The sequence below is a fragment of the Macrotis lagotis genome, chromosome 1 (genome assembly GCF_037893015.1).
Source record: "Macrotis lagotis isolate mMagLag1 chromosome 1, bilby.v1.9.chrom.fasta, whole genome shotgun sequence".
NCBI lineage: Eukaryota > Metazoa > Chordata > Mammalia > Peramelemorphia > Peramelidae > Macrotis > Macrotis lagotis.
In genome coordinates, this window is record NC_133658.1 from 844,300,067 (window position 1) to 844,319,904 (window position 19,838).

Consider the following 19,838-nt stretch of genomic DNA (forward strand, 5'->3'; position numbering starts at 1 on the left):
TCTCCTCCTCCCCACTCCCCCACTCCCCCCCCCTACGCCCTGCCCCGCCTCCACCCCCCTTTCCTATTCCCCTCAATTCTGAGCACTGACATCCTCCTTCCCACTTGCCTGAGCACCTTAGGTCCTGGAGACTCAGCCTGACCTGCGCCTTCTCTCCTGGGCTCAGGGAGACCAGCCCTGAAGACAGGGCTCAAGAAGCAGCCCCCTCACCCATCCCTACCCTCCCACCCACCCTGGGTTGGGACTGGGGGAGGGGAAGTGGAAGGACTGTGCTGGTGCTCGTTGGAACCAGGGGAAAGAAAAGAGGAACCTAAGAGGCAGATCCTGCTAATAGACATCACCATGCTCAGTTCTGGGAAGCGTAGTTTTATAAAATGGGAAAACCAGCAGGGTATTGGTCCTGGGAGATGTCAGAGCCAGGCAGAGGAAGGAAAAGAAAAGGCAGTTTGGGGAGATAATGAGGACAAGTGTTGCTCCTGAGCCAATTCTGGGAGGCCTGAGGATGGTCTTGACCCAGGTCCGGTTGGGGGAGGTTTACTGAAGACCAGAATTTTCTGCTTTCTTGGAGGAGAAAGTTCCAAGCAGAGGATGGATGAAATGTCTGACCATTTAGGATGAGGGTTAGAGATTGGATAATTTCTCCTGGTAGGACTCCTAGCCAAGGATGTCTGGTGCCAGCTCTCGTAGACTTGGTAGATTGTGTGCACGTGGGGCTTCAGTTTGAAGATAGGAGGCCTAAGAGAAGGGAGTGGTCAGGAAGGTATACATACTGGTGTCAACTTTGGGCTCTGGGGGATATATATATGATAAGCCCAGGTCTGGGGACCCGAGATATGCATATACTGATTCCTGGAGACCAAGGGATGTAAGCTGGGCCTTTGTATATGCTGGGCCTCAAGAGTTGTATACACTAGGGCCAATAGGCAGGGTATATATATGCTGGGTCCTGGGCCCCAAGGGATATATATGCCGAGCCCTGGGGGAATCTAGGCTGGGCCCGTTAGGGCCCCTCTGTCAGGGTTGGTGACTGAATTTGTTGTCTAGGATGGGGTATCTCTGGGGAGCCAGATATTGTCCCCACCAGGGGGAATCAATGGACCCTGGAGTAATTCCTTGCCCCAACCTAGGGATGGGAGGAGATGGAACTGAGGAGAGGCCTCTAGGGGCCAGGCCAGTGGGCTCATCCTGTGTCCTCATGACTACGCAGGGGGCCCTGGGAGCTTTCCAGTCTAGATATGTAGCTCTGCCTCATCAGGGGCCTCCAGGCCTGTCTCTGCGCTCAGAGCTGAGGCGGAGGGTCCTTGTGCCACCCCAAAGGGGGAGACAACAGGGGAGCGGGCAGCCAGCGGTGACAACGAAGGTGAAAAACTGGGAGACATGGCAGCTGAGGACAGGGATCCTTCATGGCTAATGGGGGAGCGGTGAGTGGGTAGGAAGGGGCCACGGACTCCTGGGCCTGAAGAGGAGCTAGCTGGCTTAGGGGGTACAGACTTGGCTCCAGGGTGGGCCACGGCAGTAATGAGGGGTGGGGGATCAATGCGGGGTGCAGGTGGGCAGGGCCGTGCCTCGTCCTTGAGCCGAGCAATCTCAGTGAAGACACTGGCCAGTGGCTGGAACTGGGGACACCAGCTCAGCAGGTAGTCCCAGTTGTAGCTGCCCCGGAGCTCTTCTTCACCCGCCACAATGGCTGTTAGTGCCCCTGCTACACAGGGCTTGCCATCAGCTGGGAAACCATAGTCTCCAGGAGGGGCAGGGCTCAGACCACAGCCCCCTAGGAAGGCCCCAGCAGTGCTGGCAGCTGGTGGACCTTCCTCTCGGTAGAGCCCTGGACCAGGGCCTGGGAGCAACAGCCCGGCCTTCCGACCCTTGTACCAAGCATCAGGTGGAGGTGGCTCACAAGAGGTATCGCTTAGTCCATCGGCATCAGCATCCTGTTGGATGCCAGAGTCAGGGCCCCGGGCAGCCAATGAAGAAGCAACGCTGGCCACTCTGGGGAACTCATTGATCATCCGTATCTCATCATCTTCAGCTGCCTCTGCAGAACCACGCCCACTGGAGTGGGAAGGGTCCAGGGAGCCACCGCGGGGGTAAGGACCACCTGTATTAGGTCCACCATATCCAGGTAATGTCTGGTGATAAAGGTGTTCAGAATGTGGGGGGCTGGGGGCATCCCGGCCTGGCTTTTGCAGGGAGCTGGTGCTGAGTGGGGTAGGTGGAAGAGTAGGCCCTGGGGCTGCTTCTGCCTTGTGAGCACGGGCACGTACCAGCCCCAACACCAAGGCTGCTAGTGCCAGTACCACCACCACACCCAGCGAGGCTGCCACAGCACCCACTAAGAGCAGATTGAGGTCAGGGGCTAAGCCTAGAGCCGTGTGGGTTATGTCCACAGTCACAGGGACTGCAGCGCTTCGGGCTCCAGGCAAGGGCCCTCGAGCCACCACTTCAAGTTGTAACTCCCTGGGTGCCTCCCGCCTTGCCCGGCCCCCTCCCCCGGCTTCACTGGTCCCTGTGCCTGGAGCCTGGCTGTCCACGCGAAGGTAGAGAGCTCCTGTGGTCTGGTTGATCCCAAAATATGGGGAGGGAGCAGAAAGAGAGTACAGGACCACACCATCAGCACCTCCATCCTCATCTGTGGCCTTAACTTGGCCTAGACTGTAGCCCCGACGAGCACCCTCAGGTACCTGAAAGTGGAATGAAGGTGCTAGGAAGACAGGATCATACTCATCTTCACCAGTTACCAGGACAGACAAGGTGACTGAGGCCGAGAGGTTCCCCGCATCTGCTGCTCCCACAAGCAGTTGAAAGCTACGGGTATGTTCATAGTCGAAAGGCACCCTTGCCCGAAGTTCACCTGATGAGCCATTCAAAGCAAACATATCCCAGTGTGTGGCTCCCAGGCCTGGTCCTAACCCTGGCTCGAGTATCATGTAGTGGAGCCTCCCAAAGGCCCCGGTGTCCTTATCCAGGGCATGGAGTGTGGTGACCAATGTTCCTGGAGGCTGGTTCTCAGGCAAGCTGGCACTCAGGGTAATCAGGGGAAAGGCAGGCCCGTGCTCGTTGACATCTTGTACCTCAACAGTAACTGGCACCAGAGCAAAGTGGGTTCCAGGGGGGTCAGCTGCCTCAACTACCAGTTGATGCTGGGCCTGGACTTCTCGGTCTAGCTGTCGTGTCAACCGGAGGGCACCCGAGCTTTCATCCAGCTCAAAGAGGTGTTCAGGGTCCCCAGAGCTGATTGTGAAGCGTACCAGACCATGGGGTCCAGGATCAGCATCAGAAGCTGCTACCCGTAACAGCTCAGTGCCCACAGGTGTGTCCTCTGGCACAGCCACACGGTAATGGGGCTGGGCAAAGACAGGTGGATTGTCATTGACATCTTGCACAGTAATGACAACAAGCACAGTTGTGCTTCGTGGAGGCTTCCCTCTATCCGCTGCACACACGGTCAGGTTATACTCAGTGATACTCTCAAAGTCCAGTGGCTCAAGCAATACAAGACACCCCAAGGCCTGGGGACCAGACCCACCTTCTGCCAGGTGCCTTTCCAGTTGGAAGGCATGTCCACGGTTGCCACTGATGATAGTATAATCCAATGTGGCATGGAGTCGGCTTTGGTCAGCATCAGTAGCTTCTAGGACTAAAACTGTGGATCCTAGGGGCAGATCCTCAGCAACAGTGAGATGGTAGTGAGGCTGGACAAAGCTTGGAGTGTAGTCATTTTCATCCTGCAACTGAATATGTACTGTGGCCTGAGCTGTCCGCCCTGGGACCCCGTGATCTCGAGCTTCTAGTACCATGTCCATTGTGCCCAAACCTCCGGGATGCAGAGAAGCTGCTTGAATCATGAACAGGGTCCCTAAAGAGGAGGGAAGATGGGAATTAGTGAGAAGGAGCGTACAGGTGGGGGTGCCGCAAATTGAGAGTGGAGGGAGATGAGTGGTCAGGATGTGACTGGGGGAAGTAGGGGAGTGAGTGAGAAGCAGATAAGGAGAGAATATGGTGAGGGGTGAAGACTGGAGGCCAGTAGGGACACAAAACTAATATTGTAGTTATTCAAGTTATCTCCCTTACACTGAGCTCCGTGAGCTTCCTTAGTGCACACAGTAGTTATACATTAATGTTTGATGAATGAATGAATAAAAATGGGCTAGGGGAAAACTGGAGAAAAGATAGGAGTCCATGTAGGAAAGGGAGGGGACAGGAGGGAACTTGGGAAGGAGGTGGGAAGGGAAGTGGCACCGTTGCTGGGGTCGATGGCAAAGCCTTCTGCTGTGGACACCAGGTGATAGGAGATGCGGCCGTTGTCCCCAGAATCAAGATCAGTGGCAGAGATGGTGAGAATTGCACTTCCTGGAGTCGTATGTTCTGGCAAGATCACCTGTGGGGGAGGGATGGGGAAAAATAGATGTGAACATGACTATGGGAACAACCTGGCACTCTTCAGGCCCTGAGCTTTTCCCTAGCTTCCAACCTATCCTAGGTTTAGAAGCTATGGTTAAGGCTCCCTCATTGGAATAAGAGAGGGCTGGAGTAACTCTCTTGTTAATGAACTAAGTTGGTAAGATTTGATGAAAGCAATGTTCAAGAAAGAAAGCGATCCCCACATCTTTGGGACAGTTATCATTAAGATTCCAAGGATTTTACCCAGGACACTAGCATCAAGGGACCACACTTTTTCCCCCATTCCCACACCACATAGTCTTCTGTGAACCTTGGGCCCCAAAATGGGAAGGTCCAGCTCCTCTTGTGGACCTTGCCTTTCCCCCTACCACTCTCCTACTTCACTGCCACATCCTAAGCCCTGCATTCTGCCCAATTCCCAAGTTACTTGGTACACCTGTATCATGAGGGTTTTCCTTCTAGGCTGAACTCCTGTGCTGAACCCAGTAATGTTCTTCTGAGGCCTCTTTCCACATCTCTCAAAATTAGGGCTAACTTCTTTGCCCACAAAGATTTCTGAGAAAATGGAAAGTTTATATCTTACCTATTTGAAGGAGAAAACTTGTTGCCTAGAGGATTCCTTAACAATCTTGTCTCTTTGGCGGTCTTGAGGTGGGGATTACTTAATTAGTTAAATATTAATATCTAGTCTTGGGGTGTGTGAATTTATGAATACTGCCTTACTGAGGTAAGTAGGAGAGTGATAAGTTCCTGAATCCATTAGGCTTTTGGCTCTGATCTGTGACTCTGATTCTGCCGGGGAGGTTTAATAAATAGTTAATATTTATATAGTGCTTTACTATAAGCTCAAAGAAAAACAGAAGTGCCCCAAAGTTGCCATGATATTCTGCCAATGGATACTGTAGGGTTTTTTAAAGCCCCTTCATGCCTTAATCCTAGACAATATGTGAGTCTAAACTGAGCCAAGGATCCTGCTGGGAAGCCCAAATATGTTCCATTACCAACTAGTCCTGTTCCCACACTACATCATCTACATCACAGAATATACTCCTACCCAAATAGCTCCTTTGCTCTGATCTCCTTTCTACTAATCCGGTTACCTGCCTCTCTCTAAAGGTATCTTTTGCTTCTATGGCTCCCAGAGAGTCACTCTCAGAACTCAAAGGGACCTCATTCGGTGGCCACCCAACTCAAATCCTACCTTTATAATATCTTTGACAAATGGTCATATTGTCTTTGCCTGAAGACCTCTATTGATGGGAAATCAACTTTTTAAAGACTGTATTTCCCTCTCTTGCTCAGACTGGAAGTACAGTGGCCTCTCCCAGGCTGATCACATTACTGATGGGACAGGAGATCTGGATTATTCTATTTCAAACCTGTGTCACTTTACCCCTTCTTGGGCAATCTTGTGAGCTCCCTTCCACCTCCTTGCTCTCATTGTTTCATAATATCGATGCTGGACTTGGTGACAATACCCACTGGCTTAACCCACTGAAACAGAATTCTCAAGCACAAGAAATCCACCAGCCTGACTCTCATTAGTAGCAGGAATTAAATGTGTGTGCCATTATGCCTAGTGGGCAGGGGTGCCTATGCCACCTCTCAAGGCAGCTCATTTCCACTTTGGGATAGGTCACATTGTTGGTTAAGTTTTTCCTTACTTTCAACTGAAACCTGTTTCTCTGCATCTTCCCCTTATTGTTCCAAGTTCCAGCAGAATGTTTCCTCACTCTTATATGTGACAGCCAGATAAAGACAGCTTTCATGTCTTTTTTTTAAGGTTTTTGCAAGGCAAATTAAGTGTCTGAGACCGGATTTGAACCCAGGTACTCCTGACTCCAAGACCTGTGCTTTATCCACTATGCCACCTAGCTGCCCTTCATGTCTTCTTTTTTCAAGGCTAAACATCACCAGTTCCTTCAATAAATCCTCGTCTAATTTTTTTTTGCCCATGTAACCCATTAGTCTCCCACTTCTAGAATGCCTTGCTCACTACTCTTCAAATTAATAGCTATTTCCTCAAAGGACATCTTTATGAGAACAAGTTTAACTGATATCCATAGTAAACCGAATTGATAAGACTGTTTTCAGAAGTAATGGAAGTCATCTGCAATTACATGGATGGTTTCAGGTGTCTCTTCTTACAGCTAGAACAATGTAAATAACTGTTTGTGTTATTACTTGATTGCATTGTGAATAAATTGTTTGGACACTAACTTTACTGTTTATTTAATGCTAAGAGTTGGGGGCTTTTGAAAGAGAAAAATATGGGTAATAACACACCACTTCTGGAAAGTCTCCATTTTATTAAAAAATAATATTTAATAAACTGGGATGGGCTTTAATTTCATTTATTTATCAACTGAAATCAATGCAGAAATATTCCAAAACTCCTCTGAAATACCCTAGAATTTGCAGTGATGAGAATGAATATGGTAAGGAGTCAAACAAGTTGCTGAAGGGTGACCTATAAGTGAATAGAGTCAATTCTCTACTTAAGCCTATTATGTCTGATATGGAGGCTTACATCAAAAATTTTGTTTCTTATAAGCATTTTTTGTAATTATAATTGTAAACTAACAGTCATTACACTGTAATCATAAATGTAAATTTCTTGACTGCTGTAAAAGTCTTTCCCTATTAGACTATAAGCTCCTTGAAGGTAGAGATTTTCTATTTTTGCTTGTATTTGTATTCTCATACCTTAGCACAATGCTGGCATATTATCAGCTTAATAAATGTTTTATTATCCTCCTCCCTTCCTCCCTCTTTCCTTCCTTCCTTCTTCCTTCTTTCTAAAATTTCATTTCCCTGTTTATTACTTCAGTTTATATCTTTAATGATTAATTTAATATTGGTTTGCTAAATATAACTTTTACATTATTAAAACATTTTAAATGGAGATTAAAAATTTTAATATATTGTGATATTTTGAACTGGAAAGTCAAAGGCGTGTCCTGTTCTAAAAACACTGAAAAGATAATTAAAAGTATTGGAAAATTATATTGGAATTCATAGTAAAAAGTCAGGTTTGTAACTTAATTGATATTTTGTGAATTACTTGATCTTTTGAATTATACAAAAATAACCTATATCAAGGAGGCAGCTAGGTGGCATAGTGGAAGAACACCAGTCCTGGAGTCAGGAAAACCTGGGTTCAAATCCAATCTCAGACACTTAATAATTGCCTAGCTGTTTGACCTTGGGCAAGTCACAACCCCATTGCCTTAAATAAAATTTTTTAAAAAGTCCTATATCAAAAGAACAGAGACAGTACCCAGGAACTTATTTAGATGTCCTCTTTCCCTTGTGGGAAGGAACTGGTAAGGAGAGATCTAGTGAGAAAAAGAGGTCCAAGAGTAAAGAAATTAAAGTGAGTTTTTAATTGTCAGGAAGAAACACATTACCTATGAGAAGGGCCACAGTTAGCTCCCCTATACCAGAAAGAAATAGCTTACCTACGAGTGAGGCAAGGGCTACAGCTCCAGAATAGAACAGGAAAATACCATGAGTGGGAACATGGGTATAACTTCAAAGAGGAATTTTGTAAGCCCAAATTAGCCATCTTCTCAAAAATAGAAAACACTGCACCAATGAAACAATAATTATCATGGAATGTGTGGGTCATACCTGTGATAGATTTAAAGAAGAGGGTATTGATATATTGATGAAAAGTCTTCAGGGAAAAACATATAGATTAGTGCAAAGCTAGAAACCAGGAAGTCTGATATGACAAAGCATATAGGATGATTTCAGCTATGGTTAGATTCCATAGGAAGTCCTTCTACTCTTCAATGTGAAGAAGAAAAAGCAACAAAATTCATGATTCATGTGGATGCTAAACTAAAAAGACTTTTACAAAATGGAACAGTTACACCTGAGCAGGTATATTGACCATATATGGTCAGACTGTAGCAAGTACACAATAGCATACCATACCCACCAAAGATGCTTGTGACTCATACTGTTCTAAAGACACAATGAATATCACTCTATACCTCAAGGTGATGAGCACAGTATGCAAAACACACAACAGAAGTGCAGTTGCAAAGAGGGATTCCTAATGGGGAGTTCCAATCTTTTTTTTTTTTAGGTTGTTTTTTTTTTGCAAGGCAAATGGGGTTAAGTGGCTTGCCCAAGGCCACACAGCCAGGTAATTATGAAGTGTCTAAGGCCGGATTTGAACTCAGGTACTCCTGACTCCAGGACTGGTGCTCCCTAGCCGCCCGGGAGTTCCAATCTTGATGAACTCTAGAGCATCCTCTTCTCTATGAACTAAAGAAAAAGAGTAGGAATCCAACTGCTACAATGCAATGTGGATGGCAAAGTTGACAAAGGATTTGTGGAAAGGTAGAACAGTAGCTGAGCATTCTGTTTGTGAAATCAAAAGACCAAGAGAACAAAGGTCACAATAGTCAGATGCGGGAGCACTTCCAGCATAGTGATAAGCACTATGGAAGATTTGAATCTTTTGTTACAGCTGTAGCTGGATGAATTGCATGAATGATGAATGTACCCAAAAGAAGAGGTTGGTTTGTGAAAGGCTGAATGCCAAAGAATCAGCATCAGGAAATGAAGATGGGGATCAAGAGGTGGTTGTCTCAGAACCGAGAAAAAGTAAAAAGGGCCTCATCCTCACATCACAACAATTTGATAAATGAATATCAGCATCAAGAAAGAATCACAGGGTGTGGGGGAGGGAAGAGAAGTGGGGGAAAAAATTCAGAATGGACAATACAATCGAATTTTAAAAAGATCTAACCAAAGAGGTAAAATTGATTTCTGTTAAATATGTGAATTAGATAGCAACAAATGACAAGCACTACAGAGAATTTCCACAAAGAAATCATCATAAAGAAACAGATGATAGCACATAAAGCCTACATTTTTTTTATCAATTGAACAACTAAAGAAAGATGATATTTTTGCTGAAAAATTCATGTGTTCAGAAATCAATGAAGAAACTTGATAATATAAGCCAGCATTTTACAAACAATTTAAAGTTTGCAAGTTAGGTTATCTCATGTGCTCCTCTGAACAGTCCTGGGAGGCAGAATTCCGACCCCTATTTTATAGATAAGGAACCTAAAAACCAGAGAGAAAAGCTTCAACACATTCTACTGTGGAAAAAAAATGGGAACATGAGATAGAGCAAAGGCTTACATTTCTAGGAATTTTAGATAGTCATGCTTCAAATATAAACAGGTGGTTAATTCTTCAAGAGATTAAAAAGTGCTCAAAAGAAACAGTTGCAGTGAAAAGCAACTAAAAAATGTTGAAACAAAACATGTTTCTCCATGAGCACAGTAAACTCCTGAAAAGGTGTTTTAAGTAAGGCAGACATTGCTCATAGGAACCAAATTATCCTACCAGTGATTATAGAGGACTCCAGTTCAGAGAAGTGGGAAGGCTGAACCAAGGCAGTACCTTTCTCACCTAGAATCTTAGCTATAGAATCTCTTCGGGTAAAAGGACAAACCAAGGAGTTTAGAAAAAAAGGTAGTAAGTCTATAATATCAACTTCCTGAGCTAAGTTGCAAAACCTAACTAAGAGTTTTAGATCTGAGAGGCAACTGAGTCTAACCCTTTGTTTTTACAGGGGTAGAAGAGACTTGTCCCAAGTCATATACTGAATCAGTATAGGAATTGGGGGCAATGAGACCACAAGGAACCCTTACTCAGATGTTTTTGTTTGGGGGATTCTATGACATGGGAGAGGCCCAGGGAAAACTTAGGAAAGGCTGTAGAGGAGCAGAGAGTGTGAGGGGGAAAATCCCAGGCATCCTTATAGGAGCTGTGGAAGAAGGTAGATGCAAACATACCTGATAGAGGCTTTGAGAGAAGGTGGGTGCATTGTCGTTGACATCTTCCACCTGTACTGTGAGGTTGGCACTACCCTCATGCTGCCCATCCCGAGCTAGCAGATGCAGCTGATAACAATCCATGTGCTCAAAATCAAGGGGTTCTGTGAGTGAGATGCGGCCTCCATAACGCCCCACACTGAAGGGGCCCTGGGTCCCAGGCGGGTTCAGCACATACCATAGGGCAGGTCCCGAGTCCACATCATTTCCTGTCACTCGAGCAATCTCTGAGCCTAGAAGTGCATCTACAGCATACATAAGACATGGGACATAGGTGTGGACACCCATATGAATGCTATCACAGACAAAGGACATGGGACACACAGGACAATAGGAGGAGACACCCTCCACAGATAGGCTGTAGGTCACACTTACCCTCTGGCACTTGAACCTCCCAGGGCTGGGGGATGGTTGGCCGGTTGTCGTTGGCATCAATGACCAGCACTGTCAGTGTGGCTGAGCCCACTAAGGGTGGGGAGCCTCTATCCGTGGCCATCACCACTAGGCTGGGGGTACAGGGTCAGGGAGCACCAGGTCAAGAATCATAGGATTGGGTAATGAAAAAGGGCAGGGCTCTTTGGGTAATTGGACCTTCAGGAAACGAGGCTACTAGAAACACAGTGGGATAGGGAGATACTCAGGAAGGAACAATACCAGAAGGAAACTGAGACACATATAACGTCAAGGGACACAGTGGTGGCAGGGTGGTTTGGGGCAAATGATTAGGCAAGGAGGAGGAAGAATAGAGGGCCCATGGATTAAGGAAGAGAACTGAATCCTCACCGAGTCTCTGCCCAGATCTCTCGGTCCAGGATGGCTGTGGTGGTAATGGTACCCATAGCTGGGTCTATGTGGAAAAGCCCCCGACTGGCCTGGGATGGAGCCAAACTATAAGTGACTTGTCCCCCTAGGCCCTGGTCCAGGTCATCAGCCTCTACCTGGGAATGGCAGGAGGACAGAATGAGGCCTGTTCTCATCTTAGGCCTTGTCCCCAGTCTGTGAGTCTGATATATAAAGTCCAACGGTTCAGGGCCTACCCTGATTCATGGTTAATGATGAGGGGGCCCTCCTTTCCCTTTGCTTTCATCCATATGAAGTCCTTCCCTCCCTCTTCCCTAACCCTTCCCCTCCACCCCACCTTCAGTAGAGGCCCAGACAAAGGCCGAGACTCGGGTACAAAGGCTGCATAGTGTGGCTTCAGAAATCGAGGAGCATTGTCATTAGCATCCTGTAGGCTCAGGGTCAACACTGTGAAGCCAAAGGAACCACCACTCTCTGCTTGCAGAACCAGCCGTAGTCTTGGGCTTGTTTCAAAGTCCAGTCCACCTGCTACCTTCACCGAGAGTGCCCCTGGTGGATCATGAGAACTTCAAATCTCAGGGAGATTCCCCCATTATTAAGATAATGATAGTCTTTGCAACCTTAAAGAGGGACATCCCCTCAACTCTGCCATTATACAATCCTCTTAGGATACAACCCACAGACCTCAGAGGGACACTGAGATTTTAAAGACCCCAGAGAGTTTCTCCCTGACCTCAGGACAATCCATTAGATCTCAGATGTCATCCAACCCTTTAGGTAAGACCCTCCACCCAGTCTGCCTGTAGATCCTACCTGTGCTGGGTTCAATGGAGAAAAGATCTTGCTCATTGCCACTGAGGATGCTGTAGGTGATAGTGCCTGTGGAGCCCCCAGCATGGGTGGCCTGGGGGGACACAATGAGGGTCCCTAGGAAGAGGGGGGAAGGGCTCATGGGTGGAGCTCAAGGGTCAGGATCAGATCCCAAGGGAGAGTGTTAACGGAATCAGAGAATGAAACATCTTTAGCTAGATTCAGTCAAGGAGTCAGCTGAGTGTGTTGGGGAGCAGGGGAGGGTATGAAACAACTTTTGTGCCCATGATACCCAGACACATGCATGGCCCCCATCCCCACATTCACTCCATGGTCCCTCTCCGCACCTGGTGGGGCATCCTCAGGAATAGCAGCCTCACTGCTGGGCCGGGAAAATCGAGGGCCACGTTCAGTTTCCCCTTGTAACCCCACAATCACCACACCCGTGGCAGAGCGAGCAGGGCGGCCAAGGTCAGTGGCCACAATGAAGAGGACACGATCACGGGGGCCCAGGGCAGCAGGTGGACGTGCCAAGCGGATCTCACCAGTGTATGAATCCACAGAGGCACCAGGGGGTGCAGGCCCTGCCAGTCGGTACAAGATTGAGGCATTGGCGCCAGCATCACGGTCCTCAGCCCTCAGGGTGGCTAACATATGAGGACCAGAGGAGCCCTGGCCCAGGGCTGTGCGTGATGGGCGCAACCGGAGTCGTAGGGGACTGGCTGGGAAGGCAGGTGCGTGGTCATTAACATCACGTACAGTAACGGTGACAGACACACTGGCACTGAGTGGCCCAGCCGCAGCTCCATCCACAGCATGCACCACAAAGCTGTAGCGAGCCTGCCGCTCACGGTCTAGTGGAACAGCTGTACGTAGTTCTCCTGAGCTGGGCTCCAGTAAGAAGGCACCAGCTGCCCCTTCACCCAAATAGTAGGCCACACGTCCATTGGCACCAGCATCTGGGTCATGAGCTTCCAGCTGAAGCAACAGGGTCCCTATGGGTGCATCTTCAGGCACCTCTACTGCATAGGATGGTGCTGTGAACGCAGGTGCATGATCATTGGCATCTAGAACCACCACAGTCACCAGCATCGTGGCACTCAGGGCAGGCTGGCCTCCATCCCTGGCTGCCACCAATAGCTGGAATGATGGTTCTGTTTCCCGGTCCAGGGAGCGAGCTGTGCCCAACGTCCCTGATACTGCATCAAGGATGAAAGCTCCTGATAGGTCACCATCTGTTAGATCAATCCACATAAAGAGATACAGGGACAGACAAAGAGAGTTCAAGACAAGCACCATCAGAGAAATAAAGATAAATGGTCAGATAACAAAGAAACAAAAAGACAGAAAAACAGAGATGTGGATTAGAGAGGTAGAGATAGAAGAATGGAAGATAGAAGAGAAAGCCAGGAGTGGAAAAGATAGAATGGAATGTAATTAGTTTGGAATAGGGGGGTGGGGGGAACCTGTGAGGAGGGGTAGGGGGAAAGGAATCTTATGGGGGGAGTGGAGAGGAATAATATGATCCTGTGGAATATGCTATGTAGGTAGTGAGGAGGTAGAAAGGAGTTTCATGGGCAGCCTGCAGGAAGGTTGTATGGTGATCTTAAAGGTCCCAAATAACCTGTTGTAGGGAAGGTTGTAGCCCCAAATTTTGATGTGACTTACTCAGTATTTGATAGTTAATCTGCCCATTAGGACCAGCATCAGGATCTGAAGCCCTAAGTACAGTCAAGGTCTGGGGATCCTGGCCCTCAGGAACCTCTAGGGAGAGATGGGAGCTCCCAAAGGCTGGTGCGTGGTCATTCTCGTCCTCCACAGTCACATGCACTGACACATGGCTCAGCAGGGGTGGTGAGCCCCCGTCTTGGGCGTACACTGTGGATATATACTGTATTCAGCACGGATTCTGTGCAGGCTGCCCTATATACATACATACATACATGCACACATAGTCACATGCATACCTAGACCTACCTACAGGCAGATGTAGCTAAAAAGGGGCCAGGGAGCCCCAGCCTGATCATACACTACAGGTCTATAACAAACCTGGTGAAGATCCTATCCTGGAAACCTCAGTCAGTACTGTGATCCATCCCTAGCCTTAACTGATAAGCATGCACCTCTACTCATGTACCTGGTAGAGACAAGATGGTGAATCCCCATCACAGGGGCATACCTCAGTAACATGCTTCTATACATACAAGAATGTAGCCCATTCAAATGCACAGATATGTCTAAGCATATGTCTGGATGTATGTATATTCACTGGGCTTACAACTATCCTGTAGCAGTTCTGTGATGCCATAGTGAATAGAACAGTAGATAGAGTTCCAGCCTGTAGTCAAGAAGACTCATCTTCCTGAGTTCAAATTCTGCCTCAGACACTTACTAGCTATGTGACTCTGGGCAAGTCACTTAACCCTGTTTGCCTCAATTTCCTCTTCTGTAAAATGAACTGGGGAAGGAAATGGCAAACCACTCTAATATCTTTGCCAAGGAAACCTCAAATGAAGTCATGGAAAGTCAGAAACAACTGAACAACAACATCAATAGAAGTAGTACCTAGTCAATCATCTCCCCCAGACTTTCCAAACTGATAATATATAAATACAGAAACACAAATAAACACTCACAAACATACAAGTGTGCCAGGCACACACCTGTACATAGACATATGTCCATATATATCCATAATATGTCCACATATGTGTCCATAAATCATGCTCAGCATAAATTATAACTTATATTGTTATCCCTTTAGTTGAAACATAGTTCTACATCAGGAATAGGGAACCTTTTTTTCTGCCAAGGGTCATTTGAATATTTATAACCTTAATCGAGAATTGTATTTGGTCACTCAATTCACTCCTAAGAAGCTACTAGAGTTATTGAATTTTGAGTTCTGCCTGCACTTGCCTTGATACCCATAAGCTCCTTGACCCTGCTCTCACTGACACCAAACTATGTACATAAAGACACCCACACATATAAAACATAATCTCAAGCATATACCTAAACTGCCAGGTGGTGCAATGGTTAGAACACTAGAACTGGAGTCCCTACGTTATGAGTTAAAAATCTGACCTCAGATACTTCCAAGCTCTGTGACCTGGAACAAGTCCCATTTTAATCCATATCTGCTTCAGTTTCTTCATCCATGAAATGAAGATAATCATAGCACCTCCTCTCAAGGTGATTGAGGATAAAATGAGATCATATTTTCAGCACTTAGGCACAATGCCTGACAAATGTTAGGTGATTAAATAAATTCTCACTGGGGGATTAATATTATATCCTTAAGAGAGTTAAATTCTGCTCCCAGCTCTTTCACTGAATTTGTGATTTTTAGGCAAGTCATTGCCCTGTCTGGCTTTTAGATTTATATATTCAAAATGGGAATTAATCTATTTGTCCTGGTCTTCCTTACAAGGTTGTTCTTTGGATCAAATCAGATCGTGAGACAAACTAATCAAATTTATTTTGTTTTTTGAAAAATGAAGTTAATGAGGCAACTTTCAAAAAGGGAAAATGGAATGCATTGGTAAGCAGGAAGTTTCTTTCTCACTATTACAAGCCTTCAGACAGGAGTTTGATGACAGCTTGTGTGATAGAAGGACTTTCTATTTAGGTGTAGGTTGAACTTGATGTCCACTTAGAGCTGTTTTCAGTGCTAAGATTCTGTGATTTTATGATGTGATTTAATGATTGCATTGGATACTAGTAATGTCCATTTTGAAAGGCAAACAATAATATTGGGACACAAAAGTTACCAAGAGCTGGTAATTACTTCCTTGGATAGGAACTTGATTATATCTAGCTGATGACTGGTGAAATGAATATCATTAGAAACTACCTATGGAATATTGCATATCAATCAAAAATAATGGATGTGGCTCCTCTCAGCTCCTCTCAATGACCAAAGACAATTCTAAAAGACTCGTGATGGAAAATGCCATCTACATCCAAAGAAAAATCTGAATGCAGACCAAAGCATATTATTTTCATTTTTAAAAATTTCTTTTATGTGTTTTCTTTATCTCATGGGTTTTTTCCTTTTAATTCTGATTCTTCTTTCACAAAATGACTAATAAAGGGGCATGATGGTTTGTCCTTTGATCTTGGAGAAGATCATGACATTGTACGATGCCGTGACAAGCACATGTATTGGACGTGGGGGGGGGTCTATGCTAAGTCACCAGTGTCACTTTCTCCTCCAGAAGTGGCCTTGGAGTCAAGAGGATGGGGATTTGAATCTGGTCTCAAACTGATGACTGTTACTAGCTCTGTGACCTTGGGCAAGTCACTTAACCCCATTAACTTGCAAAAACCAAAAAATAGAACCAAAGAAAAAACAAAGAAAACCAAAAAAAAACCCCTTCAAAAATGCAAAATGACTAATATTAAAATATACTGAACATGATTTTTCATGTATAATTAACCTATATCAGATTACTCACTGTCATGGGGAGGAGAGGAAGGAGGTAGAAAAATATGGAATTCATAACTTTACAAAAATATGTTGAAAATTATCTTTACAAGTGATTGAAAATATAAAAGAACATTCAAAGAAGAAGAAGAAGAAAAAGAAGCTAAGTTGGGGCTTCCTCTGAGGAGCAAATACCAAAAAGTTGTTGTTTGTCCTTCATTCTCGAAGACCAAGACATCAGGGAGGTGTTACATGTCATATTTATGAATTGGATTTGTAGCAAGAGTGGGGTGCTTGGCTGAGTCACCAGACTTACTTTTCCCTCCAGAGCCAGATATGGATCAGGATGATTGGAGATAGCAAGCAGGATTAAGTGACTTGCCTAGGGTCACCAAAAGAATTATCATGGGAGAAGATATTAGTAGAGAAGACTATCCAAAAGAGATTCATCACTGCCTCTATAAGTGTGATAAATAAAGGAGCTGATTAATTTGGTTTTACTGTGTGTTCAAAGGCAATAAAAACATAATTTTATGGTATATTTTGTTTTCTACTATCTAAAGGAAACCTCTCAGGGTTTTGCTTGTTTTGCCCTTTATATTTTGAGAAGGAGAAACAGAAAGTAAAACAGAAGCTCTGCATTTGCTATAAAAAGAGACATAGCTGTTTTATTACTGCTGATGATTATTTTCAGACATGTTCACTCTTTGTGACCTCATTTGCTATATTCTTTGCAAAGCTACTAGAAAGGTTTGCCATTTCCTTCACTGGCTCATTTTACAGGTGAGGAACTGAGACAAACAGGATGTGACTTACATGGAGTTGCACAGCCCATAAGTGTCTGGGGTCAGATTTTTTAATTCAGGATGATGATTTTTTCCTAATTCCAGACCTAGCACTCTAGCCACTGCACCACCTAGTGCTCGTGTAAGCTATTTGTTCAAAGGAAAATACTCCTATTTGGAGAGCTGACTGAGGAAAAAGCTACAAAATTAAACTACTCTATATAAATGGAGGGAGAAAGAAACTATTCAGTTTCAGTTCCAGAACATATCCAAGAGAGCTTAGGAGTCCTCTGGTTTAAAAGGTAACTGTTGGTGACTGAAAAAGCAAAACAAATTTTAAGATGGCATTGTTAAAAAAAAAAGCCTTTAATCTAAAGGAAAAAAAACTATTTTAGTGGCCTAAGAGTACCAAAGAGGCAGCTTTTCTTTTCCTCACTTCTATGCTTCTTCCCTGTTGGGTTTCTCTATTAGTATACGTGTGTGCATTCTCTCCCTAAAGATACTTTGTAAACTGCTGGAAGAATGTGATCCAGCTTTATGGGTGGTCTGTTATATTTTCCTGTTTTCAACTTTTATTGATAAATATTTTGATTATTCTTGCTTTTGTTTTGTTTTTATAAGTGTTTCATGTTTAAGAATCAATGGTATCATTGTAACTAAATGATTTTGTATAAGTGGAAAACATGCTGGTGGGGCCTAGGAACTACAGTGGTGACTTTTTCCTTTTTACATCATGGTTCCCCTCAGACCCTTAGAGAGGAAGCTTGAATTGTAGCCATATGGCCACCCTTCTGGAGATTTGTCAAAAACTGGCGCAGCAGGGTAAGAGCCAGGGAAAAAAGAGAGCCAGACCAGGGAAAGAGGAAGCCTGGAAAGATTTTTTGGGGAAGTGTCACAACTTACCTACACAAAGTATATATTGAAGAATTTTGTGCTGGAAGCAATAAAATTTTGATAGCATGGGGGAATCTATTCCCGAGGTTCAGGGGGCAAGATTCTAGACTCTTGAATAAAAATCTCAAACCTTATTTTTATTTTTAAAAATGACCAAAAGAGAATTAATAATTACTGGCCCATATGTCTGCTTTATAATCTCTAAAATTTCTGTGAGGATAATCTATAATTGTATTTAGTATGCCCTTGTTGAAGGTATTAGAATGGAATAGGCATGCTTCTGCAAACAACTTTTTCATAGCAGACTGTAGCTTGACAGTCATAGTTGACTAAAATTTATAAAGGAAAAAAGATGCCAGTATACTTATTATTTGTTAACTATTTTTAAAAGCATATGATTTAGTTAAAAATATTGCTTTAAAGAACAACAAAGTGTCTCTTGGGCATAAGTGAAAAATTATGCAAGATTCCTTCAAAGATGTAGCAACTAGGTAATCTTTTTTTTCACATCATAAACATTTATCAAGGCATAGAACAGGACCCTTTTTTCCCATGTAATTTCTCTATAACTGTGTTAAATTGCTGACCTGACCAAAAGATTTGAACCTGCCTCCCAAATTGATATCCCAAACTGGTTTCAAATGATTCATAAACTTTTCGAGCTAGACCTACTGCAGTCCTTTCAACTTTCAGAGCATCAAACTGAGGCCCTGAAAGAGGGAATTACAATGGGAGTTAAGACCCAACACTTGAACCCTAGGCTTTTGTCTTGTCCAGGGCTTTTCTCTTTATACTGTGATGCCTTGGGCCTTTATAGGAAATATCTTTTCTCCTCACTATCCCTTCCAGGTTGGAGATCTGATCCAAAGGGGCAGATGCCATGTACTCTGTGATGCCTTTAAAGGAGAAAAACAGACATGGTCTTAATCTGGTCTGCTGTGAAGGAAGGGATTCTCATTGCTACAAGGAGTTATGCTCACTATGAACTTTATCAATATAGCCTCAGCGCTGCAAAGATATCCCTCACACTCATCATGCAAATTCCCAGCATCCCTTCCAACTCCCATACCAGTCAGTTTGATCTCCTGTTGCTCCTCTCGGTCTAGGACTTGTCGAGTAGTGAGGACCCCAGTGATTGGATCCAAGGAGAAGGTGTTACCAGAGACACCACCATATGTCACTTGTCCATTAACACCTTGGTGAAGAGGGAATCAGTCAGTGTATGTTTGGGAAGGGGAATGAGAAGACTTTTCTCATCTCTAGCTTTCAAAACTGTTTTGAGCCCCAGTTCTTTCACACTTGCCCTAGCCCAAGGTCCTATTTCCTCCATCCCTGTCTTCCCAATCGCCCCCAGTTCCACTATCTACTTATAACCACTAGTCTTCCCAGTTCTACATTCCTCAGTGCTTGCCTCTCAACATCCTGCTATTGCCACCCCTCCACTCCTCACTGCCCCAACCCAAGGCTTTCAATATGTTCTCATTATGATTTCCAGTCCCCTGATTCTGCCTCTGTTCCCATGCACTGTACCCAAGTCAGGGTCGGTAGCATGCAAGGTGAGCACAGTGGTGCCTGGTGGACGATTCTCAGGCACATGGACATGGTACGCTGCCTGTGGGAAGGTGGGGGCTTCATCATTGATGTCAACCACATTGATTGTCAGCAACTGAGAAGCTGATCGGGGAGGGGAACCATGGTCTGAGGCAACCACAGTCAGCATGTGTTCAGCTCGCTGCTCCCGATCTAGGGGTCGTGTGATAGACAATGCACCTGAGAGTGAGAACAAGTGTTCAGAGTTAGCCCCGAGTCCCTGTATATTGGTGCCTGGCCCCAGGCTGTTCATGTTCCACTCAT

At 45.1% G+C, this 19,838-nt stretch overlaps 1 protein-coding gene across 1 annotated transcript in view; it reads right to left on the reverse strand.

Annotated features, from left to right (window-relative positions):
* Nucleotides 1–76: 76 nt before the first annotated feature.
* Nucleotides 77–19,838, reverse strand: part of DCHS1 (dachsous cadherin-related 1) — an 88,968-nt gene continuing 69,206 nt past the window's right edge. Inside the window, exons 11-21 of the mRNA XM_074217471.1 lie at nt 19,515–19,754; nt 19,054–19,179; nt 13,545–13,754; nt 12,224–13,111; nt 11,880–11,993; nt 11,404–11,615; nt 11,049–11,203; nt 10,641–10,771; nt 10,227–10,510; nt 4,240–4,378; nt 77–3,856 (exon numbers count right to left, since the gene is read on the reverse strand). Coding sequence (XP_074073572.1) covers nt 1,230–3,856; nt 4,240–4,378; nt 10,227–10,510; nt 10,641–10,771; nt 11,049–11,203; nt 11,404–11,615; nt 11,880–11,993; nt 12,224–13,111; nt 13,545–13,754; nt 19,054–19,179; nt 19,515–19,754 — 5,126 coding nt within the window. The 3' untranslated portion in view covers nt 77–1,229. The remainder of the gene's footprint in view (nt 3,857–4,239; nt 4,379–10,226; nt 10,511–10,640; nt 10,772–11,048; nt 11,204–11,403; nt 11,616–11,879; nt 11,994–12,223; nt 13,112–13,544; nt 13,755–19,053; nt 19,180–19,514; nt 19,755–19,838) is intronic.